General features: G+C 35.0%; 1 protein-coding gene across 5 annotated transcripts in view; it reads right to left on the bottom strand.

Annotated features, from left to right (window-relative positions):
- Positions 1-27,972, bottom strand: part of CWF19L2 (CWF19 like cell cycle control factor 2) — an 89,565-nt gene that overhangs the window by 56,597 nt on the left and 4,996 nt on the right. For all 5 annotated transcript variants that reach the window (XR_015715267.1, XR_015715268.1, XM_016207455.2 and 2 more), the window contains 5 exons: positions 25,740-25,853; positions 24,870-24,989; positions 16,483-16,576; positions 15,373-15,488; positions 10,980-11,632 (listed from right to left, as the gene is read on the bottom strand). Coding sequence is in view for 3 of the 5 variants with exons in the window: in XM_016207455.2 (XP_016062941.2) it covers positions 10,980-11,632; positions 15,373-15,488; positions 16,483-16,576; positions 24,870-24,989; positions 25,740-25,853 (1,097 nt within the window). In the remaining 2 variants the exon portion in view is untranslated. The remainder of the gene's footprint in view (positions 1-10,979; positions 11,633-15,372; positions 15,489-16,482; positions 16,577-24,869; positions 24,990-25,739; positions 25,854-27,972) is intronic.

Genomic DNA, 27,972 nt, shown 5'->3' with positions numbered 1-27,972 from the left:
AAAGCATAGCTAAGAGTCCAAGAATTCCCAAGCAGCTAAAGGAGAAAGAGCTGCAGAGAGTTCCCCTGAAGTGTTCAGCAAGAAGCTACCCACAGTCAGAAAAAGAACCATGCCAAAAGGTTAGAGGAACAGTATTCAGCACTCCTAGGACAGTGCCTGGTCTCACTAGCCAAACTAGGAAAACTCACAATTCAGGAAGCACTACATAGAGTATTAGGGAAGGATCTTGCTTCATTAGTGGGAAATAAGCCCTAGACTAAATGCTGTTCTGGGCCCACCTAACGAATGTTAAAGCAGCAAGAGTCAAAGGATCAAACTGCTTCCAATTAACTTAACCATGTCCCAGAACAAAGCTCAACAATATTTATAGAAATGCAAAAATATTCAGCACTCAACAAAGTAAAATTCATAGTACCTAGTATCCAATCAAAGATTACCACACACATAGAGACAGAAAAATAAGAGTCATCATTAGGAGAAAAAGCTATGAATCAAAATCAACCCAGAACTGACGCAGATGTAAGAAACAGCAGACAAGGGCACTAAAAATTATTATTATAACTGTATTCCACATGTTCAAAATGTTAGAAACAACTATGATATACAAGAGATCAAAATGAATTTCTACAAATAAAAATTATGCCTGAGATTAAAATAAAATACCCTGGATAAGAATAATGGAACATTAGACTGAGAAAGAAAAAAATTGTAAACATGAACATTTGAAACACATAGAGAAAAAAAATTTTAAAATGAAAAGAACACAAGAGAGCCGTGGGACAGTTTTAAACACCCTAATATTCATGTCATTCATGTCCCTAAAAGAGAGGAATGGGAGACAAAAGAAACAAAAGCCAAAACTTTCCAAATCTGTTAAATACGAAGTTCAAGGAACCCCAAGTACAAAAAAGAAAAAACTGACATGAAAAAAAGCTTCACCAAGGCATATCGAATTGCTCAAAACTAGTGATAAAGAGAACATTTTGAAAGCAGGCAGAGAGAAAAAAAGATAAATTTATGCACATAGAAACAAAGGTAAGTATGACAGCAGATTTCTCATCGGAAACAATGCAAGCAAGACAACATCATCTTTAAAGTACTTTAAATTGTCGACCTAGAATCCTGTATCAAGTGAAAATCTTTCAAAAACAAAAGTGTAATGAAGACTTTTTCAGACATAACAAGCTGAAAGAATGTTGAAGAGAAGCCTTCAGGCAGAAGAAAAATTATACCAGACTAAAATGGATCAACCCAAAGGAAGGAAGAGCAACAGAAATTATGACTATAAGGGTAAATATATAATGCTTTTTTCTTATTACTTCAATCTCCTTAAGAAAACTATTTAAACAAAAATAATAATACATGAGGGGTTTATGAAAAGTAAAAGTAAAATGTATGACAACAGTAACAGAAAGGACAGGAGAAGAGAAATATAAACAAACTATTGTAAAGTTCCTATGCCATAAAGGAGTGGCCTAATATCACTGGAAGGTGGGTAAGTTAAAGATATATACTATTCAAAGCTAAAGAAATCACTAAAATAACAAAAAATACATATAACAATAAGAGAAATGAAATAAAATCATAAAAACTTCTGAAGAAGACAGATAAAGAGAAGAAAGAAAACAAAGGATAGGACAAATAGAAAACAAGAAAATTAGATTTGAACCTAATTATACCACATTACATATAAATGAAATTAAATTAGAAATCATCAACAAAGATCACTGAAAAATCTTCAACTATTTGGAAACTAAACAGCATACAGGTAAATAACCCATGGGTCAAGAACAAAATCAAAAAGAAACTTTAAAGTACTTTGAACTGAATAGAAATATAAGCACAACATATCAGAATCTGTAAGATGCAGCTAAAGCAATACTTAGGGGGAAGTTTATAGCACTAAATACTTTTGTTAGAAAAGATCGCAAATTAATGACCTCAGCTTACAACTAAGAAAGCAGAAAAAGAGCAAATAAAACCCAAAATAAGCAGAATACAAGAAAAAATAAAGATCAGAGTACAAATAAATAAATAAATAAATAAATAAATAATAAAAATAAAGACATTCAATGAAACCAAAAGCTGCTTAAGACAATCAGTGAAATTGATAAACTTCCAGTTTTACTGATCAGGGGGAGAAAAGATACAAATTACCAATAAAGAAATGAGAAGCATTTCTCTCATTTAAGCATCTAAGCACCTTATAAAAAGATATCCAGGTGGCAAATAAGCACATGAGGAGATGCTCAGCATCCGTAGTCATTAGGGGAACAAATTAAGGCCACAATGAGATACTACTACACATCCACTACAATAGTTAAAATTAAAAAGACTACCATTCCAAGTTCCTAGAAGGATGTGGAGGATCTTGGTGGTGATGTAAAATGACACAACTACTTGGTGAAACAGTTTGGCAGCTTCTTAAAATTTAAACATATGGTTACTATGTGATCTAACCATTCCTCTCCTAGGTATTCACCCAAGAAGAAAGAAAGCATTCATACCTACGAAGACTTGTACCTGAAAACTCAAAAAAGCTTTACTTATAATAGCCCAAAAATGGAAACATTCTATATGTCTACCAACAGATGAATGGAGAAACAAATTGTGTTGGGGTACACTACTAACCCCCCCAAAAAAGTAACAAACTATTGTTACATACATGAATAAAACGCAACATGAATGAAACTCAAAATTATGCTGAGTTTAAAAAGCCAAACAAAAATAAGAGTGTATGACATATGATCCCATGTATGAACTTTAGAAAATGCAAACAAGTCTTTAACAAAAGAAAGATGAGTGGTTGTCTAAAGGGGTTGGGAGGGCATGGGGAGAGGTGGGAGAGAGGAATTATGAAAGGGTACCAGGAATCTTTTATTTGTGAGAATATACATATTTCAAAACTTACCAAATTATATACTTTATAGTATATGCACAACTTATTATATGTCAATTATACCTCAATAAAGTTGTTTTAAAAAACCCTCAAAGGGGTATGACAATAAATTTAAAAAGCAGAAAAAATCTGTCATAAATCTCAAATATAAAGATTACTAGTTTTCCTGAATTCCTATATTTCATCATACTCTACTGTAATTAACCTGAGCCTTCAACATACATTCTGAGCAGGTAATAGAAAAATATATAAACAAACCTCCAAATCAAAATTTAACCTAACAATCATACGCGAAAATTATTTTTAAATAGTGAATTCCTTTTGGGCAAAAAATAAAATATTTTAATAGACAGCACTTGAGTTTTTAAAAAAAATACATCAATCTCTGCAGAAATTCTATATGAATCATTTCTTCTCATATTGGTGAAAGGAAAGGCAATACTCTGGGGCTTAGAATAAGAAACCTGAAACATTTCATGTAAAGCACCATTAGAAAGTAATCAAGTTCTTTCAGTTCTACATTTCAAAAACCAATTAAGACAAACAGCAGGGCACTGCATTTGTGTAAGCAGGAAAACTTTGTTACTTTTCATATGCTTCTGTGGACTGAGGTACTGTTTGTATCATTAGTTGTATTTTTGTATAGAAAATCGTTTTTATCACTTTCTAAAATTAAATTCTGAGGCACAAGTCATTTCTATTGTATTGTGAATGTAATGGATTTGAATTTCAGGCAACCCAATCATATTTCAATAAAAATTTTACTTATTAATCAACACTTCTCAATTTGCATTCTTTCTCATTCAATTTTCCAAAATTCTCTGCTCTGAAAATTTACTATTCCTGTCCTTTATGAGGAAATCATAAATATGAAATTTTTACATGTATGTATAATATAAAACAAGTAACAACAGCCATGCCCTTTCTGAAGAGTATCAGTACAATTATTCCCCTGTGAGCTCAGCTTGCACCAGGGTCCACAGTAACTGCCCAACTTCCTAAGGGAGCAACTTCCTGGCTGCTTTTCCTTCTTTTTCCTGCCTTTCTTCACTGCCAAGTACTTAAGCACCTGATCAGGTCTTTGTGCAGTTTTTTCCCTACAAAGTAATGTTCTAGTTCATCCATTTTCATCTCAACACCAACCAACTGAAAAAATTAAAAATGGAGAAAAAATAAAATGAGTAAGGGGGTGGTTTCCCCAATATTTCTCTAAACCTTTCTGTTAATCCAGTAGATGCTTACTATAATCCAGACACAAGTCCATACAGGATTTTTTATTGCATTCAGTTATTTAGAAAATAAGCCATCCTACAAGAAAGCTTAAGTTTGACAGGATCAGAAGAATGACAGTCGAAAGGCATCCATCAATCCATCTCCTTTTAAAGAGAGAGATTTTAGAAATGTTAATAAACTACTTTATCAAATGGCAACAGATTCATGCCAACTAATAGATATGGGTCATAATAAAAGTACAAATAACCTAAAAACAGACGACTAAATTCTCAGAGTTCCTAATGCAAGCTTTTCATGAGGCACTAAAAGCTTTTTCTTTACAACACCAATCACTACCTTGCATCACCCTTTCAAGAAGCGGGAAATCACTCTTACTATTATGAGAAACAAGATGTTCCACAGTCAGATTCACATCCGGACTCTGCCATTTATAGCTTTATGATTGGGCAAATATCTTAACCTCTTGGAGGCTATAGAATCGAGAAAATGATTAATATTTACCCTCACATTATTGGGATTAAATAATGTATAAAATTACAGTAAATGTAGTAATATACGGAAATATAACAGAAGAAAAATAACTGTAAAGTTATCTAACTTAAGTTCCAAGGGACATCTTAGATACAAAAATAACCTCCCCTTCAGTCCAGATACTTTTTTTCAAATTTGAATGAGTAAAAGAAACAAACAGTCTAGACAGAGCATGTACCCTGGTGCTCAAGAATGGTTAGTTCCCTCTGCCAATAAAAGCAAATTACTGAGTCAAAGAAGAATCCTCCAATCAGTTCTCTGTTCAACATGCTTCAAATCCAATTGTGAAATCTCTTCAAGAACAGTTTAAGAAAGAATGTCTAGAGCTGGTACACAGATACGAATTAACAGATCCTTGCAAGGGGCGAAAGAATAAAAAGTGTCATCACTGAGTCAAGCCCCTCCTCTCCTCTACATTCACTCCTCTGGTTCATGACTGCTTGTCTCTCAGCTACAGCCTCTTCACCAGTGTATCAGCCTTAAAGCTGTTCCATTTCCCAAACTAACCTTCACACCACCTTAGGATCTTTCTAAAACACAAATATGATCTAATTTCAAATCCTTGAGATACTTCTTCCTTATTGCTACAGGATACTGTCCAACTCATAAACGTGCTTCCGAAGCCATTTACAGGATAAACAGGCAATATTTGCAATATCTGCTTACCATTTTCCTCCCAAAAGAGAGGCTAATGTATGCTAAGCATTTTAACAAGATTTAAAGATGCAAAGACTAGGAAGAGATAGACCCTTCTCTCAGGCAGCTACTGAATCCACACTCCAAAATACTATTTGCAAATGCCAAACTATACCATGCGGCCGATCTCCATGTTTTCCCCTCGTGTTGGTTGCCGTTTCCCACTTACTGCTTAGTGGGTTACCCTTCAAGAGCACAATACTTTTCCTTACACAGTTTTCCTGGACTCTGTTCCTCCTAATCTTACCCCAGAAGAGTTAATCACCCCTTCTTGTATGTAAGTACTGCAACTGTTAACTACCTATACTTATAAGTATCTTCCCATTTATATACCATATTTGTTCACATGTCTATGTAACTGCCTCTTCAATATTCTGAGTTTCTTGAAAGCCAATACTATGTCAATTATTTTTATATCACTAAATCTAGGAAATAGAGCATCTAGAAAATATAAGATGAACAGCAGAAAGAATTTATCAAAGTCATCTAATTTAAGCTCCAAGAGACATCTCTGATGCAAAAACAACCTCCCCTTCAGACCAAACACTTTTTCTCAAATTTGAATGAGTAAAAGAAACTGTTTCTCAAACTTTCAGTTCCCAAGGAATACTTAAAGCAAACATGATGTACACATGGACTAATTAATTTAAGATAATTTTGTTCCAAAGGTTTATCAGTATTTTTTGGTAAAAGCAAAATAAACTAATATCGGTAGCCATAACAATGAGAGGACTTTTCATTTTCATGAACTGTGTATGAAACAAATTGTTACATCTTGTGTGTTTTTTCCTGAAGCTATCAAACTCACTGTGGTCCCAAAGAAACACCAACATTCTGGGGAATCATATGGTGAAAAACACTAAGTCCTCAAAAAAGAATTCCCATAATTTTCTCCCATCACCCACAATCTGTAGCCACACTTTCCATTTCTTTAACATTATCGCCCAAGGCTAATGCTTTTACTTTGTACGACTACACTAGATCCTACACTCATCCAAATTAATCTTGGGGTCTTGCTGAATTACTCCATCTATCATCTCTCCATATTAGCTTCTTCTAAAAATGACTCTTTCCCATTAAAATATAAACATATTCAAGCATCTGCACCTTAAAAGGAAAAAAAAGGTAGAGTGAGGAGACACTTCGTTTAACCATGTCTCCTACATATACTTTCTATCTCTACCATCTCATAGCCCATAGTCATAATTTAGTCTATGAAATGTGGCCTACAAATCATCTTTTACAATGATAATTTTCTTGATTAAACTACCAAAGACCTCTATTACTATCTATCCAAAGGCTCATCTTGTCATTTTACGTGACCCTTCCCTTTTTCTGAGGAACATTACCCTTCCCTTCACCTCTCAGTACACAAACTTAAAAATTCAATCAAGAGAGGGTATGCTGAAGGTACACTGGAATCCCACCAAAGCTCACAGTTTCAAGAAGAAAATTGGAAGCACTAGAGACTTTTAAAAGGGGCAACATGCACTGCCATGAAATTCATACTCCACAACATTTTGGGAAGTGGGAATATTTTCTAACAGGAATGAAATAGTTTATTAGTAGATGAGTAGTAGGTGAGGATAAATGAGATGATATACAAGAATTCTAAACATGTCTAATATTTAGTATCTTAAATATTAATAGACACTTAACATACTTAATAGGACAGTAACAGGCATCAAATAAAGACATTAAATGAGAGGTTTTGGGCACACAACGACTAAGGAATACATTATTTCATCTTGCTAATACCAGAGCAAAACACTGCTCTGCAAAAACAGCAAGGAACAAGCCCTTCCCTTCCCTAAGCATTTTCAATGATGAGTAGATGCTCTAAAGGAAACATCACCATATCTGCAATTATTGTACAAAAAGAAAAAAGTATGAGCTTTTCTCATTTCCCAAGATTACTGCTATATTCCAGAATTCCTCTTCATAATTAATTCAAAAAAAAACAACCAGCCCTATTTTCACATTAAAATGTATTCTCTTAACACACACACACTCCACATGCCCCTCTCACTGAAAACTTTTGAGGAAGAGGGAATTAAGTGCTCTAGCCCAATGACATTTCTGAAACCTTGAGTCTATTACACTGGAATTATTCTTTGCCTGCTGACAGTGTTCACAGGTCTCTTCCCTTTAACTATCTTTTCTCACCATCTGTTCTCCAATTGTCTCTCCTGTCTAAGGGTCTCATGACTACACTCAGAGCCTTCAGAGTTCGGCATCCTTCTCTTGTCCGTCAAGGCTACCACAGCAAACTGCCAAGAATGACATCCAAAGGTTAAAACATGATGCAAAATGAGTTAGCTCCTGATATTAACTTTTTTAAATCTAAATTAAGGATATCACTTTAGTTTTTGTTCATATTATATACTATAGGTTTCAAATTCCTAAAAATACGCAGCTAATATATTTTCCAAAGGAACAAAATTACATACACATTTTATTTTTAAAAATAATACGCTTAAAGTTCTTCATCAACTGGGCCACTACTAGAGTGCTTTTTGGCTATTTTAGAGAGGGCCTAAAAAGGCCAAAAAAAGAATGACATCTGATCACATTAAGGACGAGTGAAAGAATGAATGAGAAAAAGAAAAAAATGGAAAACAAATGATGAAAAAACTGTAATATCACAACTATAAAGAGCTCTCACAAAAAAAATGCAAAAAATAGGAAAACACATGACTAGCTAACAAAAACAAAATAAAAATGAACAATATTTATAAAAATATGCCCAACTTCACCCATACTTAAAGAAATGTAAATCAAGAAAAGATTCTGAATATGGCCAAGATTAACAAGTTCAGTAACAATACTGGCAAGGAAGGGAAAAGTCACTCTCAGCTGTGACTGGTAAGAGTGTAAGCTGGTTGATAAAACATGTAATTCTACTCCTTGGAATTTATTTTACAGCTATACTTAAATAGTGTGCAAAGATACGCATACAAAACTATTCATGGGAAGATTATTTGTAAGAGCAACAAACTATAAACAACCTAAAGTACTGAAGACTGATGAAAAATGTTTAGCTTATACCTAAGTTTTACAATAGAGTATTATATTATATTGTAAATAGAATATTAAAGAGGCTTTAAAATGAAAAAAGTACATACGTATGGGCTGATGTAAAAAAAGATCTTTAAGATATACTGATTAGGGAAAAAAAGGTCAGAATAGTCTATACATTGTGAAACCATGTCACATATATATATAAAGTTTTTTATATATAATTACATTGTATATGTTCTCTCTTGTAAAAGACCCAGGAAATGGCTAAGTGTTACATATAGTTGCAGATAAAATTCATTACAACTGGTTAAATTTTAATTTCTGGTAAACAACAAATTTTTTTAGTACATGTTCAAATATTGCAAGGGACTTACTTTTTTTTTAATTTGCTAAATCTGGCAACGCTAGTTGCATAACACTGTGCACGTCACCACCTCCGTTGCCTTAATTTCTGCATGTGGATAACGCAGGAGTCAGATTATGATTTCTTCTAATTCTAAAATCAATCCTATGATTTCTTTTTTCCTAGTTTTAAAATTCATTAGTTCTAAAGCTCCCTAGAAATCTGACATTTTATAAAGAATTCAACATACACCCAGGATAATGTTGAGACAGATAAACAGCTTCTAATAATCCTTCACTGAACTCTTTTCAGTCCCTAAAAATAGACATTCTTCAAGGGCCTACGCTGGTCTCCTTTACACTGCTCTGCACACTGGGGAATTTTTTTCTTTCACATACATGACTCCTAGATTGCTCTTTTCCTCTCAAGTTAATCAAGGAATTCACGGAAAGCCTCAAACCATGTGTAACATCAAAATTAATGCAGCTAACAAAGAACATTATTTTCAGACCAAAAAAATACTGCTTTTAGTGAGTGCCTGTGTTACAATATTTCTATCAGAAGCTTAGAATTTAAATATGATGTGCAAATATGAAGCCATTAGAGAACCAGACAGAATACTAAGAGTATGATTGCAGCATATACTCTACTTAGCTGCAGTCACAGAATTCAAGACCTACAGATTACCCAAATGCTAAGCCAACCCTAATGATACCAGGAAATAAGAGCTTCATCCCACCAGCAACTGGGGACTGGAATTAATCTACCCTCCTGAGTACTGGAGTAAAGCCTGGACAATTATATATGCACATAGCCTTAAGATATTCTCTAATCCCTGCCATGTTTATAAAGTCAACACAACCAGATTTCTCCTTTGGTTTCCTGGGAACAAAGCCATGCCTTGAACCAGAGTCCATTTGACTGGGCCTCCTGTTACTTAAGATTTCCCAGCTTCCTCCCACTAAAGTAACACTGTGCTTTATAATCCACAGCTTCAGATGGCATCATTAACAACAGTGATTTACCATACCACACTCATGACCCTGAACCACAACGCTTAAACCTACTACTGTCGCCCTAACCTGTTTAACTCAGTGGTTAGAGCATCAGCCTGCAGACTGAAGGGTCCCAGGTTCGATTCTGGCCAAGGGCACGTACCTCAGTTGCAGGCTTGATCCCCTGGTCAGGGCACATGCAAGAAGCAACCAATCAATGTGTCTCACATTGATGTTTCTCTCCCTCTCTCCCTCTCCCTCCCCTCCCCCTTCCACTCTCTCTGAAAAGCAATGGAAAAAATATCCTTGGGTGAGAATTAAAAAAGAAAAAAAAAACTACTACTGCCACCACTGAATTCTCTTATTTCCTAAAACCTCTTACTTTAGTGTAGCATTTATTTGGTGGTATTTTTAAACATATTCTGATGATTATTCGAGTATAATTTAGTCATTACCCTTGGAGACTCATTTTCTATTCATGGTTATCTCCTACAAGCCTACCTCTATGGCTAAATTAAGTTTTCCCAGGTCTGAATCCACTCTTCCTAGGTTACCTATTCTGCTAACCCAGCCCTATATATAAGTACAATAGTACAAGAACAATAAAACCAGTAAGTATCACCTACTTCCTTAATTATTATAGATACAACCACTATCCTACCTATATTTTGCTCTGAAAACTCTAACATTAGCTTTAAAGCCTGTCAACTATCAAAAGTGGATTATTTTTCTCTCTGCAAAACCACCACCACAAGCCATGCTTCCCCGTGCAGGGTCTTTCACATTCCTTTTTCACATCTTACTTGGGTTATAGCAACATATTTCCCTTTAGTCTCCCAGTCCTAATAGGCATGCGACACTTACAATTATGATTATTCTCAAAAATTGAGTGATTTCCTTTGAAAATAATATGAAACCAGTAACAAAATACATCAAAATATTTCTTATGGCGTGGCCATTTTAAAATATTATTAACTCATTTAGTTTTTTAGGCTGCAAAAAAGCAACAAATTTTGAGCAAATATAGCTATTGAATTCTTCTAGCTTTTTTTGTTAAATAAAACTATGAAATAAAATTCAATCAATAAAATGAAACAACAGAATTGTTAGATGTATGTATCTTATCTCTTCCATCAAGTTTAAGAAACAGGAGATCACAACTCACATCTAAATAATCACTGATGTTCTAAAGATACAATTCAGTTCATTGAATCCACTGAACCTTAATAATTAATCAATTTAAAAACAAATGACAGAATACCCAGGAAATGAAGACTCTGCATCCTGGAGATGTTCTTTTTCAAGAGAGTCGTCCCTGGGGCTTTCATTGCGCGAGTTTTCTCTTGCACCTTCCGCAGTGTGCCGATAGTCCGCACCGTGACTGGTTTCTAACGGCTTTCTATTAGAACGTTTCTTCTCTCCTTCTCTCTCATCAGATCGACTCCCTGATGAACTTTCTTCACTGTTCTCTGTGGGTTTTCGAAAACCACAATGCACAGAACCCTGAGCAACCAGTGTTGAAGACAAACTGGGTGGTTCAAAATTTCTGCCCCTGCGATGGCATGACCGTTCATCGTCATCAGAGGGCCTTATGAATTTAGGTCTCAAATTTCCAAGAGAAGACGACTCCTGATTTTGCCTTGAGTTGGAGTCTCTTCCATACACTTCTGAAGATCCAGATCTATTATCTTTTTCATCACCACCAAACTTATCTTTACTTTTTGTAATATCTGTTGAACTATGTCTATCCCTTGAACTTTTATTATATTTTATCAAGTCTGATTTTCTACTTTCTTCACTGCTTTGTGCTTTATCTGAATATACTGGCTTCCTCCAACGTTCTCGTCTACAGTCTTCTTTTGTGGACGCAGTTTTTTCAGCTTCTTCTAATTTCGACTGAAATATTTCCATTGACTAAAAGGGGAAAAATTAAACAAGACACATCAAATTTAAAAAGGTTCAATGACTTGTACCCCATATGCCACTGTGCCATGATGCAACGTTATTAGCACAATGAAAGAAAAACCCAGCAAAGAGGTAAAAAAAAAAAAAAAAAAGACCCATACAGTCATCCTACCCGATATGAGCTAAACCATGACCCCTCAACCAAAGTCACATGTTGAAGTTCTAACCCATAGTACCTCAGAGTGTGACCCACAGGGAAACGGTCTTTAAAAAAGGTGAGTAACCTGGCCGGGCGTGGCTCAGCGGTTGAGCATCGACGTAGGATCCAAGCGATCGGGGTTCGATTCCCGGTCAGGGCACATGCCCAGGTTGTGGGCTTGATTCCCAGTCAGGGGTGTGCAGGAGGCAGCCGATCAATGACTCTCTCATCACTGGTGTTTCTATCTCTCTCTCTCCCTCTTCTTTCCTCTCTCTGAAATCAATAAAGATATATTAAAAAAATAATAAAACAAAATAAAATAAATAAAAAGGTAAGTTAAAATGAGGTCATTAGGTTAAGCCCTAATCCAATCTGACTAATGTCCTTGTAAGAAAATTTAGACACACAAAAAGATACTAGGGATGCACACAAAGTGAATATAAAATGTGAGACACAGCGGGAAAGCAGGCATTTACATGCCAAGAAAAGAGGCCTCAGAAGAAACCAAACTTGCTGCCATCTAGATCTTGGACTTCCGTTCTCCTGAACTGAGAAAAAACAAATTTCTGTTGTTTAAGTCATCCAGTCTGCAGAACTTTGTTATGGCAGCCCTAGCAAACTAATACACTACCCAAAATTAAATAATTTTTAAAATATGATTAATCAATGAAAAATTACCAAATAAAAAAAAATCTGGAAACTGAAAAGGAAGCATTTAGTAAAATACACAATACAGAAAACAAAAAAGAAATGCTTTTTTAAAAAAATAATTCCTACTGTCATGAGATTCAAGAGGTTGCTACATTGCTAAAACATAACAGATTCCATGAAAAAAGCAGAGTTCAAGAACAAGAAAGACTTGTAAATAAAAACTGTGTGTCTATAAACACACAGATACAGTGAGTGGAGGAACAGAATTTGTGAGTGGAGGAGCAAGATCCAAATTTGTGAATTCAACAGTAGCCCAGGAAGTCTCAATATGTAAGAAAAGACAGTAAATAAATACATTATAAGGAAAAAAGAAACAAGGACACTTAATTCTAAAATAATTTAACATGCATGTACCAGTACTTACAGAAAGAAAGAGCAAAGACTAACAAAATATAATAAAATTTCCCCAGCTAATTTTCCAGATCCAAAGGGCTCATCCAATATCCATAGGAGGGAAGAAAGTGAAGCATAAAAAGACTCATACATTAAAAACCCTAATTCCTGAGTCTCAACATTCACATAAAAAAGAATTCTTCAAAAACGCTGGATCAGAGGAAGGAGAGAATAAGTATAGTCATGTAAACAGATGGGAGTAGGTAAATAAAGAACACATTACCTACAAAGGGAAGAAAGTAAGACTGTTAACAACTTCTCATCTACAATTCTAAATGCAATAAGATAATGGAATAAATATCAATTTTTTTTAAAATTATAAGACAATTCTATACATAGAGTTCAATTCACAATCAACTACACTACCCTAGTATTGACAAAAGAAAATCATTTTCAAAAATGCAAAAAATCAGAAAGCAAATAGTTTACTAATTCTGGGGAGGAAATTACTCAGGATCAGTAAGCTAAGCCATAAATGAATTAGGGCAAAGATCACTGAAAAAAGGAAGGCTATAAACGAAATGGCAAATGTAATGAGTAAGTCTAAATAACTGTTCTTACAGTTGTGAGGTTTAATAAAATTGTCAAGAATAAGATGCATATTTTTAAATTTATAACAAACTGGAATTAAAATTTCAAATTATTTCAATAAAATCTGAGAGGTGAGGTGGGGAATCAAAACACACTGAAGTTATTACCTTGCACTAGACAGAGATAATCCATAACATTTCATTTTTTTTCATTATTTTTAAAATATAGATTTAACTTATTTCTTAAACTCAATGACAACGTAAATAGAATAGAAATGATGGCAATGAGGTGGGGGAAATATTTTCTTTATGAAAGTACCTCCTCATAGGCAGCTATACTTAGTGGCTTCTTAGATTCAATAAAATGTGATCAAATAAAGACAACAAAACAGCAATTACCACAATTTACCCAATGCTTATTATATTACATTGTTTGCCTAATTTAAGTAGGCTCTAAGAATACTACCTAAGGTCAAATCTATGTACTGACCATATAATCTTGGTTAAGTTATTTAACCTGTGTCTGCCTCAGTTTCCTCATTTGCAAAACAAGAATAATCATACTGTTGTATTAAATAATCACACAAAGTATTTTAACAGTGCCTAGCACATGAAAAGCACTCAAATAATTATTAATGTTCCCAACAATTCTATGAGATTGATACTAATAGTCATGTTTTTAAAATAGGGAAAAAAGAATGAAGCTAAGGTTACAAAGCAATAAAGCAACCAACCTAATACTGAAATTCAGGACCATATGACTATATAACCAATATTTTTAACTACTATGTCAAAATGCCTTCATCTATGATTCTTAACTGTTCTAAAGAATTAAGAAATTATATAAAATGTCACAATCCAAACAATAAACTTATAATTATCCCTATCAAAACTTAATAAAAATAACATAAAAAGAAAACAAAAGGCCATATACATAAAGATATAAATTCAGTAATTTGAGATGAATTGCATTAATAGATTTCCTAACATTGAACCATTCTGGCATTCTTCAAATGACTCCTATTTTTTTTAATTTATTTTTTTTTAAATTACAGTTGACATTCACTATTACATTAGTTTCAGGTGTACAACACAGTGATTAGATATTTATATAACTTACAATGTAATCCCCTGATAAGGCTAGTAGCCGTTATCAAATAGAAGAGTGAAATCTTGCCAGCTGTGACAAGATGGATGGACCTAGAGGGGTATCATGCTAAGCGAAATAAGCCAAAAAGAGAAAGACAAATACCATATGATTTCACTTATATGTGGAATCTAAACACAAAATAAACAAACAGAACAAAAACAGACTCATTGATACAGAGAACAAACTGATGGTTGCCAGATGGATGAAAAAGGTAATGGGATTAAGAAGTACAAGTTGGCAGTTATAAAAATAGTTACAGGGATGTAAAGTATAGTCAATAATATTGTAATAACAATGTATGGCACCAGCTGGCTACACACACAGACACACACACACTCACAGACATATACACATGTACATACTCTTTTAAAAAGTTGTATTCCAAATTCTGAAATATAACAAAAATTCTGGGGAGAAATACTGAAATATATCAAAATTTCAACAGTGTTATCTCCAGAGGTATACTATGGAGACTTTCTTGTATTATTTGCATTTTCCTCACAATGAGAAAATGTTATTTTTACATTAAACATGCACACATTTAAATTTTAGGTACTTGTGTTTTATATTCATTATGTCAATAAAAATGTTACTTAAATTTACATAATAATGAAAAGCAGAAAATGGCTTCAACAGTATATACATTTAAAATTTAATACCAAATCAATTCAAAAGTGTTTCATGGCACTAAACACTGACAAAGTTAATGAACTTAATTTCCTACATAACTCTGAAAATAACACGTCTCCTTAATATGAATACTCACCCCATATCTTTCAGCTACAATGTCTTCAAAATTTCTATTTTGTTTTTCAGCTTGTTCCTTCATTCTTTGGTAAGACTTCCTTAGCCAGCTTAATCCACCATCTTCTACTACTGAAACTAAATTTCAATATTAAATGTCAGTTATACTTTTCATGTGGTATAACAGAATTAATATTTACTTATTGCTAGTAAAGTCACTTCTAAAGTATAAAATTAAATATTTTTCTTGAACATAATCATAAATGTGTTTAAAATTCAACATATATTTGAGTGCCTAACATCATGATTCACAATAGTATTATCTGCACACTGGGTTAACTGTAGTTCAATAAACTTTTAGTTGAGTTGTCAATGCAACACTTAATTGGCATATAAGTATTTTTTTTAATTATAGCATCAGGTATAATTATGTCATGCTTACATGTTGTTTCCATCTGCTGGAAAGTAACAGCACTATCTTAAGGTCAATACAAATTTTATGAATGCTGGAAAAGTAGAATTTCTGAATATATAAAATCACATCTTTAATGTTTATACATTTTCATGAAATTTCAGTTAATACATTTTACATTTTGTTATAGAATGTAACAAACCAACACATTATTTCCTCACAGAATCATACTTTGTATCAACCCATTCAAAATAAAAACTCAAATTAAAAATCACTAATAAATATAAAAATGTAATCCATTTGCTCCCAAGTATATCATCTTCCCAATTACTAATAATTTAAATAAGGCTTCAAAGACTGCAAACATTTTATCATTTTTTGTCATATGTAAACTGAACGTTTAGTAATAATCCATAGATGCTCATAATATGAAGCTATACAAATTTCACAGGAGATAATCAATACACTTAGAGTTGTTTTTCAAATATAGACACAAACAGATAATTACGGACTTGATCAAAATTACAGTATCAAGCAGAAATATTAAAATAACCAGTTATAAAATTCAGATTTATTAAATCTCAAAATCTGATTTGGTTATTAAGCATTTTTGAAATTCATAATACATCTTGCCAATCTACCAACAAACTCAGTTCACTGCGTTAGGAATACCAAGTTATAAGAAATGCCTGGGTTGCTACAACTAAAATACAACAATACCTTTAGTAACTGATGACGTATTACAGTCTTCTGGTGGAAGACCTGTCCCACCATCCTTCCAGTATGGATTCAACTCTCTTTCCAGCAGCCTGGACTAGAACAAAACATTTTCAGAGTCATAATTTAAAAGTAATTCCACTATAAAATGCATTAATAAATAACGTATCTCAGATTCAGTTAACAGTTGTCACCTTGGACAAATATTTAAAACATTCTTAAGACATACTCTTCTGCAACTTTCAGGAAATAACATCTAAAGCAACATTCACCCAATGCTTCCATTAAATGCCTGCTATGAATCAGAACTGTACTAGATACAGAAGATATAGCAATTAATATGCCTAAGAGACGAGGTTGTGCAATAATCAGGGACTAGGCCACATTAGCCATTTTAAACTGCTGTTAAGGTTTTATTCTGGGGCAACAGTGAGCCATGAAAGAAAGTGGCTTCCTATTACACATAGAGCAGGCTTGTTTCAGAGTGGAGGAAAGAGTGAAGAAGTGCAAGGTCACAGGCAGGAATCCAGTCAGAAGATGGCAGCGATAGTCAGGGAAGAGATGATGGAAGTCTAGTCACAATTCTTGTGCCTCCTGTGTTCCAAGCACTATGCTGGGCAAGGGGGCTATAATGAATAAGCCAGGCACAGTCCTTGTCATCAAAGAAAATATGGTCTAGAGAAAAGGGAGAGACAACTAGGTAAGTGCTATAAAGGTAAAGGGTGCTACAGAGCCACATATCAGAGGGTCCTAACATGACCTTAGGAAGTCAGGAAATGCTAGAACTAGTAACAGCAATTAGATGGAGAAGAAGAGAAAGAGTTAAATGGTCATTTCCAGTAAAATGGTCAACTATGCTAACAAACAGAAAAATGGTGAATAAAATTATTTTTTTAAAAGCCTTTTAAAATGTATCCATGAGCTGACAAAAAAGTAAAGAATCTTCAAAAGACAGATTTCTGTACCAAAAAAGACTCTGTCACCTCTACTGCAAAACCTCACAGTATCTATAATCAAGGAATTTCTGCCAGTGGCCTTATCTAGACACTCAAAGAGAAACACATCAGATACTCAACAGGATAATAAAGGCTGGAACTATGAACTGAGGAGGACAACTGACAACAGGCTAGACAAATTACAAGATACTATCTGAAAACATACTAATGAAAAAAGATTGAATATGTAAAAAAACTACTACAAATTGGAAAGAAAAAGAAAACTCAACAAGAAAAATAAGCAAAAAACATAAGCAAGCAGTTCATAGTTTAAGAAATCGCTGAACGACCAAAAAACATAAAAAGCTCTCTCGTAGTAATCAGATAGACACAGATAAAAAACAATAAAATACTGTTCCTCATCTATTAATTAGCATGACAAAAATCTTAAAGTCTGACAATACAAATACTTAGTATGGTACAAGAACATACATTGCTTGGGCAGTATAAATTGTTATAATCTCTTTGCAAGTACTTATAAAAGATAGGTGCATGCTTTATTCTATTTTTTAATCCTCACCTGAGGATATTTTTCCCATTGCTTTTCAGAGAGGGTGGGGGGGAGAGAGAGAGAAATATCGATGTGAGAGAGACACATTGATTGGTTGCCTCCCACACATGCCCCAACCAGGGCCGGGACCGAGCCTGCAACCAAGGTATGTGGCCTGGCTGGGATCGAATCTGGAACCCTTCAGTCCTCAGGCCGATGCTTTAACCACTGAGCCAAACCAGCTAGGGCAGGTGCATACTTGATAACAGCAATTTCACTTCTAGATATGCACCCTGCAGAAATTTGCACACATGTGCATGAGAAAAAATACAGGGTGGGGCAAAAGCAGGTTTACAGTTGTTCATGTGGAAAATATAATAATAAGAATATAAGAATAAACTCTGTGTTTTGCACATTCACAACTGTAAAACCTGCTTTGACTCCACCTTATATACAGTGGTACCTCTGTTTTAGAACGTTGAAGAATATTTTGGTTAACAAACGCCGTAAACCTGGAAGTAAATGCTTCAGTTTTCAAATATGCCTCGGAAGTCGAACATGCCACACAGCTCCCGCTGAGGGCAAGATTCTGAGGCCTAACTGTTGGCTGTTGAGTCCTGAGCACCGCGCAACATGGAGGTAATATTTGGGCTTATTCGGTGACTGTGTGCAATCAACCTGTGCTCATCTCATCTCAGGAGCACTCTTGTAACCAATTTGTTTTTGTGACTGTGTGCAATCAATCTGTGTTCATGTCATCTCAGAAGCCCTCTGCCAATCACCCCTTGCTGTGAGAAATGGATAAAAGCTGCAAAGCCAAGAAAACCATTAACAGAACAATAGAGGTGAAGAAGGAAATTACTTCCAAACATGAAAGTGGTGTCCGTGTATGTAATCTGGCAACGCAGTTTGGTATGGCCAAATCTACAATTTGTACCATCTTAAAAAATAAAGAAGCCATTAAAGGAGCCAATGTTGCAAGAAGTGTTAAAACACAAGACAAAGAACACAGACAATTGAAGAAGTGGGAAAATTGCCTTTCATATGGATAAATGAAAAACAGTTGGCCAGTGACAGCATTTCTGAGAGCATGATTTGTGAAAAAGCTTTACATTTGCATGCTGACCTCATCAAAACACCCCTGGAACAAGTGCTGAGAGTGATATTTTCAAGGCAAGTAAAGGATGGTTTGAAAAGTTTAAGAGGAGAAGTGGCATACACAGTACGGCGAGACATGGTGAAGCTGACAGTGCCAACAGAGAAGACGCTGACCAATTTGTTTTGGAATTTAAAGATTATGTAGAGGCAGAGAGTTTCCTTCCCCAACAAGTGTTCAACTGTGATGAGACATGCCTCTTTTGGAAGAAAATGCCAGAGGACCTACATAACAAAGGAGGAGAAATCATTGCCAGGACACAAGCCCATGAAAGGCAGCTAATCCTTTTATTTTGTGGGAATGCAAGCGGGGATTTTAAGTTGAAACCTTTGCTAGTCTACCACTCTGAGAACCCCAGGATATCTAAGAAAAACAATGTCATAAAAAGCAAACTGCATGTGATGTGGAGGGCAAACAGCAAAGCCTGGGTAACCAGGCCATTTTTTACTGAGTGGGTTTACGAAGGGTTCAGGCCAAGGGTAAAAAAATACCTCCAAGACAGAAATCTTCCAATGAAGCGCCTGCTTGTTATGGATAATGCTCCAGCTCACCCTCCAGGCTGGGAAAACGAGTTGATGGAAGAGTTCAGTTTGATCAATGTAAAGTTTTTGTCCCCCAACATGACTCCACTCATCCAGCCCATGGTCCAGTAGGTCTTATCTAATTTTAAGAAGCTTTACACCAAAGCACTGTTCCAAAGGTGCTTTGAGGTGACCTCGGACACAGAGCTAACCCTCAGAGAGCTCTGGAAGTATCAATTCAATATCCTACATTGCTTACATCTCATAGACAAAGCACAGAGGGGTATGTCTCACAGAACAATGAAGTCAGCATGGAAGAAATTGTGGCCAGAAGCTGTCCCTGAACATGTATTTGAGGGTGTTGAAGAGGATGCTCCTATTGCTGAGGATACTGTGTCTCTGGGAAAGTCCACAGGCTTGGAAGTGAGTAGTGATGATGTGGAGGGGTTAGTGGGGGCCACAGGACTGAACTCCCTATAGAAGACCTTCCAAATGTTCTGACGGAGCAGCAACAGGTGCCAACTGAGGAACTGTCTTCGAAGGTGGAGGAGGGAAGAGAAAGTGTTTCTATTGCACTGATCAAAGAAACGTGTGCAAAATGGGTTGAAGTGCAAATTTTTGTTGAAAACTATCACCCTGATAAAGCTGCTGTAAGTCACGCCACTAACACTTTCAATGATAATGCTGTGTCTCACTTTAGACAAATTTTAAAACATCGGAAAAAGCAAATGTCAATTGAAAAATTTTTAGTGAAGAAAGGATCCAGTGAGTCTGAACCTGGTGTCCATGGTATAAAAATATCAAGGGAAGGAATGGCAGGAGAGGAGTCACCTACAGTGATTATGAAGAGGGCTACAGACCACCTGAACAAGTCACCTATTGTGATTCTGGAAGAGGACCACAGAACACCTGAAGAACAGTCACCTGTTGTGATTATTGAAGGGAATCCCCCATCCAAACCACAATTGCAGGTAAGAAAAAATTACATTTTCATTTTTATCATCTACAGTACTATTTTTACATTGTGTTTATTTATTATTGCTTTTACAGTACAGTAAATTGTGTTTTTTTGCTTTCATTGTGTATCATTTTATGGATCTGTGGTATCATTAGATAGTAAAATCCATGTTAAATTGCTGTTTTTAGGGGTTGATTTTAAAGGTCTGGGATGGATTAATCCATTTTGCATTACTTTCTATGGGAAGCCGCACCTCGGTTTTTGAATGTTTCAGAACTCAAATGGTCTTCCAGAACAGACTACATTCAAAAACCAAGGCACCACTGTATAAGGACCTTCATTTAACCATATTTGTAACAGTGAAAACAGCAAAAAAGGTAAATGTCCACAGATACCCAAAAGGAATGAATATTTATAGTATGTCATTGACAATTAAAGACTATACAGTGATTAAAAAGAATGACAAAGAAATAAAATATATCAACATGAATCAATCTGTAAAACACTCTCAGGCCTTCTAGTCAAAATGGCTCAGTGAAGTTCCAATCATCTCCCTGCTCAGGACAAAAAGAAAAGATATACAAAATATAAAACATACTTGAGTTCAAAGCAAGATAAACAATTCTGTGGCCCAGAACAGAAGAGAAATGTAAAGCAGTAAGTAGAACTAAAGCCACAGCCCTTCAGGGCTCTATGTGCAAAGCAGAAAGTGATAGTCCTTTAGTTCAATTTATGTAAGATAACCACTAAAAGTGCTCCTCCTGAAATGGGAGAATGAAGCCAGTCTCACCACACAAAGCCAAGGACTGGGGTGGGGTGATCCCCTGCTTATAAAAGAAGAATGAAAAGTTGGTATGCATCTCTTTAACACTACAGAATGGGTCTAAAGGCATGTGCTATAGGTCTATAACTTATAGCACAATGTGGGGATAAGACACCCAGAGGACACAGATACAACCTTGAGCACTGGTTTTCAAATGTTTTTGGGACCTTGACCTAAAGAGAGATTGTGTGTGTGCGTGTGTTTGTGCATCTGTGTATCTCCAGAACAAAATGTATCTTTATTACATGGAATACATGCTGATATCTTATATTTTTAAATGCTGATTACAATAAATTAATTTCATAATCCACATTTTGAAAACACTAGCCTAGTAAAACAAAGAAATGATACCCTCAAAATCAAGAAGAATATAAAATCAACGTGCTTCACACCAAAGCTTCAGTCAAGGGGCCATCATTTTAGACTTCTTCCCATTTTGTTCACTTTATCCCCACTCCTGTTATAAGAATTAACATTTGGTTCTAAGGCTAGGGCCAACTGTTAAGAATATGATGACGTGCAAAGGACAACACACTCAAACTGGTGTGCAGATATTTGAAAATTGCCTCGTCTCAGTCACTCGTCTCAATGGTTTACTTCTGCACACAACAATCTGAATTCTTACTGAAGCAAAAATCAAAAATTACAAAATTATGAACTTCAGAACTAAATCCAGGGATTTAAGGAGCAACAAGGTAAAATCATGGGGAGAAGAATAATAAATCTTCTACAATTTCAAATGAACAAAAAATAAAAAAGCACCTACTATACACAGAGTGTATTATACCAGCTGCTCAAGAAGATACAAATATAAACAAAACAGGTTCTCAAAAAGCTTATAATCTCATAAGGGAAATAGGATTAAGACTATTAAATTACAGTACTTTACAGAAAACTACATGTACTATACAAGGAGCAAATAAAGTGCTATGAAAACAAAGGAAGAAGAAATTTATTTCAAAGAGAATAGGAAAATTTTTATATTATATATTAAGTCAGGCGTTGAAAGATAAACAAGATGCAGACATACAGAGAGAGGGGAAATTCACTCAGAAATAATCAGATGAACAAAAATTCAGAGAAGGAATTTGCACAGAAATATGAAGGAAAGTAATTAACCTAGTTTGGCTGAGGTACAAATTACCTATGAGAAAGAGTCCAATCTAATGTGTTTGGACTCTATTTGCAGGCAGCTTTCCGGGAGGGCTTTAAAAGAGAACAAAAAATGCAGCACCTTTTTTCAATCCAGGCCCTGAACAAGTAAAGAACTACAATAAAGAGCAAAGGAAATAAAAAGCAAATTACCTTTATTGCTGATAAAGACTAAATTGGAAGAGGATTTTTCTTTCAGTGAAAGCCAAGTGGGCCTGTTAACTAACCCCAACAATGAGGAAGACTTTCCCAGGTACAGACAGCACTGAGCCAACCCCCACCTCACCTCATTCCCCACATGGCCTCTGCAGGCAGCCTGCCCCATAAGCAGGAAAGGCAGAACTAAACAAAGTATGCCCAGTTTATTCTTTCCAAATTCAAAACAGATCATTTACTCCATACCCTCAAGGACAGAATGAGAAAAAGGGGTGGCATGAAATACCACTAGTGGAGCTTCTGCCACCAGAAGGAAATGTTAGAAATGGCAAAGACACATTCTCTTTGAGTCACTGAACAGAATACCATGAGCAAATCTGTGCTTTGAAAAATTAACCTGACATCAGCTGTAGGATGCTGAAAAACAAACAGATTATTTATTGTAATTGCCCAGGAAAGAGTAAATTAGGGCCTGAACCATAATATCTAACCTTAAATGGTTCTTAGTTCCAGGGACTGTCCTCAGTTCATTACATATATTCACTCAACTTCAGAATAGATGAGATAAATGAGGCTCAGAACAGGAAGGCATACATCTAAAAAGTTGCATTCAAACTAGAGCAGTGGCAACAGGGATGAAAATGATGATACAGATGCAAAACACAAAAACTACACAGCAAATGAGTAGATCAATAGATGATGACTTAATTAAGTCAAAGAAGTTTATATAAGAATGTGTAAGAAAAGATATGTTAAATTAGAAAGCCTGAAATTCAAAGCTGGAAAGTTGGTACAATAAGCACAACAGAAATATCAGATTCTTAGGAAAGTGAAAGCAGTTTTATTAAAAGTATCTCTAAGAAAAACTAATCACTATTTCAATCTATTAAAGATATTCAAGAGTTTACTATATTCCATTGCTTGATAAGGAGAACAGGCCTGAACATCAGCAAAACGTAAGACCACAAGTGAACAAAGACTAACAAAGCAGACTGTCAATGCCCACAAGTAGCAGCGCATTATTTCAGAAGCAAGCATGTAATGGCAACAGGTAAAATCAACTTCCGGACTTCATATAGTTCCCCTTTATTGCTCCTCTATCCACTGATTATCCCCCACTGTACTTTCCCTTTTTCTTTTAGTACAGTGAGTCCCAACTCCTTCAGATCTAACTCAGAGACAAAGACATTTTACAGAACTTAGTCAAGATATTCCAAAAACCTCTAGCTTCCAACATTCCATATGGATAGCTGCTTAATTATAAGCCATACAATTAACCTACATTTTCAAAATTAAAATTAAACTGGAGAAAACACTGATTATAGGACTTTTATGATCACTCCTTCATATTTTTCTTTTTTTAGTCCCTCTATGTCGTACCCAAGATAAATTCTTAAAGACTCTTCCTTTTCACTAATTCTCTCTTCAGCTGTATTCAATCTATTGTTTAACCATCTAATTTCAACTGTAATAATTTTCATTTCTATAAGTTCTTATTGGCTCTTTCTCAAATCTGCCATCTAAATAATCTTTTATTCATATTTTCTATACCTGTTACTGTATAAAGCTGTTCAATATTCTAGCAGATAAAGGTTTCATGGGTCTCATTCTGCTATTTATTGTTTCAGATAACTCTTATTCATGGACTATCCTTTTATTTTCATGTATTTTATGATTTTAGATTATGAGCACACATTCCATAGAGCTTACTTCTAGGAAACCTATGATGTGTAAACTGACAGTGTGATCCTCTAAAAAGGACTGATAGTTACTTCTGCCAAGCACTTCCAGGCACTACCAACTCAAGAATACTTTAAAATACTTTAAAATAAATTCTCATCTAAATCATTTTCAGACCACAGAAGTAGCACAGTTCAGGCCCTAAACCCTTATGAATCCCAAGTCATAAACCAAACTCAATTATCATTCAACTATATATGTCCTAGATTTATAAATCTAGTATACTGACTTCCTACAAGAAACTTATTTTAAAAGAACATATCATGTTTCATACTTGTTCCCACTCATTTTTATTAGATACCACAAAAAAGAATATCTTACAAGTAAAACTACATTTGTATAAATTCTTATCGATTTATTGAGGCAAATTAGAAAGTTAAAGTATTTTAAGTATCTTACCTGTTCAAGTGCTTGAGTTTTCTCTTGCTCTATTTTCTTTTTGGTTTCCTTTTCAGCTCTGAGTGACGATGATGACACAGTTTTAACAGACATAAAATCAAAAGTCATCCACTCATCCCTCTGTTAAAAAAAAAGTCATTTTAATCTAAATTGATTAAAATTTAACACTTAACACTTAGTAGTAAGAGTAGGCACTTTGGAGGCACCTAGGTTAAATCCTACATGACTGTCTAACTTGAAGCAAGTTTCTTAGTCTCTCTAAGCCTTATTCTCTCCCCTGTAAAATGGAATAAAACCCCTACCTTTCAGGACTGTTTTAGGAATAAACAAGAAAACAGGTTTAAGGCACCCTGACTAGAGCCTGACACACAACAGACACTACAACATTAGTTCCTTTTCACCTTTCTTTCTTCCCTGTGGCTAATAAGGTATAAACAGCATTCTTTCTCAGGCAAATCAACTATAACCCAAAATCTATGAACTATCCAACTATAAGTATTGCTACAAAAATTATGATATGAGGGGAAGGAAAAGAAAAACTGTAACTGAACTCTACTCAATGTAGAAAGGTCAGATAAAGGTAACAGTCCAAGGCTTCAAGTACACAAGGGGGAAAAGTACCACTGCTCTATCAAGAACCAGAGGCAGGAAGTTTTTAAAGGGACTTGAATAGAAATAAGCACTTACTTTCTCACAGGAGGAAGAAGGAATCTAAAGGCTCAGCAAATAGCACTACTGCCAAAATTACTCATAAAAGTATATTGTTTTCAAAGTCTAATTTTTCTACTTAATAAATTATAATCATCTTTCATTTAACATTCATCTATTCTTACAAGTTCTCACGTCTTTGTTTAAAATCAGGTGGCTTACCCGAATACCTTGGTTGCCTTCTTCTTTTTCTGACTTCTCTCCTTTCAGTTTCCAGGCCTTCTCCTTGCCAGGAGTCTTAGATGGAACGGCCTCAACCCACTCATCTTCAGAGCTCTAGGAATATTTAGCATATAAGCAAATTCTCAAATTTGCATACTTTCATATGAAAATTATATGCTGTTGTTAAATAGCAAAAATTCAGCTTCCTAGAGAAAACTTCATACACTATACTTCCCCTTTCAACAATTACATTGAAAATTTGAAGAAAAAGCATGTAAACTATTTCAGGAATGAGCTCACGAAGCACCAATCAAATCACTTCTATGTTCTTAGTAGTTTATTATCAAGCCAGGGGAAAGCAAACACAGAAATTAGAACTGCTAGATAGAGAATGCACTTCACCACACAGCTGCAGTTCCTACCAAAATCAAGCAGTACTGACATCTCTGCTTAACTAGAACAAAGGAAACAATACCCAACCAAATGAGTTTGCCTCAGTTTCAACTGGTGAGAGTTCCCTAGATCTAAAAATGGAGAGCTCTCAGTTAATAGGCAGGCTGGAAAAGCACTTTGCTTACTGTATTTAAATAACAGATTATTATTAAATCAACAAAGTGATAGTCAACAGCCTCTATGTGCTTAATAGTATGCCAGGTTTTGGGCTTTGTTTTCAACAAATATATCAATCAACTCTTCTATGTTAAATACCACATAAGTATTTTCACATATGCTATCATGCTGACTCCTTAAAACCACCCAACATGAAATATTATTTTGGTTTTACAGATAAGAAAAGTTACGAAAATTAAGTAACTTGCCCAGGTTACATGGTATCCAAATAGGAGAACCAGAATAGAAATGTAGATCTGTCTGGCTCTAAAACTCATTCTTTAGAGCTGTACAACTCAAGTGTAGGAAAGATCCTGGAAATCATCCACTGCAAACAGCTTGTTAGTGCACAGCAGAGAAACTCTGAAGCCAGGGAAGGAAAAGTGGATTTCCTGCATGAAAAAAGTATTCTTTCATTCCACAAGGTTTCTGAAAATTACCTAACTAGAAAACAGAAATATGTCTAGTAAAAGGTAAAATCCACATGGTGTAAACATATTTGTCTCTGGCATTTCAACTGCCAACTGTTTCCCAGTGCAGGGTAGATTTTATTCATTTATTCATTCATTCTTTTACATCGTTTCCAATTTAGAGAGAAACCTTAGAACTACTTATTTATATATATAGTTACCCTAGTTTAGGATAATCACTATAAATGTATTTCTGGTCTACTCATAGTTATATCTGAAATCAATTTAGAGAGACCTGGTTCTTACCTCCTAATGTTAGCCATTAAAAAAGGAGTTTATAATTAAAAAAAAAAAAAAAATAGCACTTTCTGTAGAGGAGCACCAATTTGCTAAGATCAAACTGGAAAAATAACAAAAAAATTGGTGTTCCATAGTGTTCCACCAAAGGCCTTCTTCTAAAACTACAGGTTTTCTCTATCCTACCAGACATTAACCAATTACTTGAAATTCACTAACCAGAGCCATCATTTGCTTCCCTTATATAGATGCAACCAATCTCCCAACCATCATGACCTCCAATTTCAGTTAAGCTAGAGTCTCAAACCCAACTAGTATTCCTCTTACTGGTCCTTGGTCACCTTTCTCTCCCACTCCCTTGCCTTACTCCCTTTTGAAACATTTATAACTTGTACATTTATTTGTCTGGCTACTTGATTACTGTCTCACTCTCCCACTAAGCAGTACATTCTATGTGGACAGTAACCGCATCTACTTTGGTCTACTTTGCATCCCCCAGCTGCATTACTAGATGTCCTATGAGCCTTTTGTATTCCAATAATGAATCCCCTCTTTTCTGTATAAGTCAATTTAAGTTTGATTTCTGTTACCTGCAACCAGGAGTCCCAACTAATACATAACCCCTCCTCTCCATCCTTAAAAAGCAGCAACCCTAAATCAAATCTTCTTATCTCACCTAGACAACTGGAATAACCAAATTAATCTCCTGGACTCCAGTCTTTCCTGCTCCCCTTCCTTTTCCAACCCCAACCCTAAATACACTTAGAGTAATATAAGGGCACATCTGACCACAGTACTCCTCTTCTACGGCTCCCTGTCACAAAGACCACTAGTTGCTTCTCTTCTTTCCTACCAATAGATCTTGAAATGTACAAAGATTAAAATTCCAAAAGCAGTAATTAAGAAAAAATGAGAAA

Source organism: Miniopterus natalensis, chromosome 11, assembly GCF_054644295.1.
Source record: "Miniopterus natalensis isolate mMinNat1 chromosome 11, mMinNat1.hap1, whole genome shotgun sequence".
Taxonomy (NCBI): domain Eukaryota; kingdom Metazoa; phylum Chordata; class Mammalia; order Chiroptera; family Miniopteridae; genus Miniopterus; species Miniopterus natalensis.
Note: the sequence above shows the minus strand (reverse complement) of the source record. Positions and strands in the feature narration are given on the sequence as shown.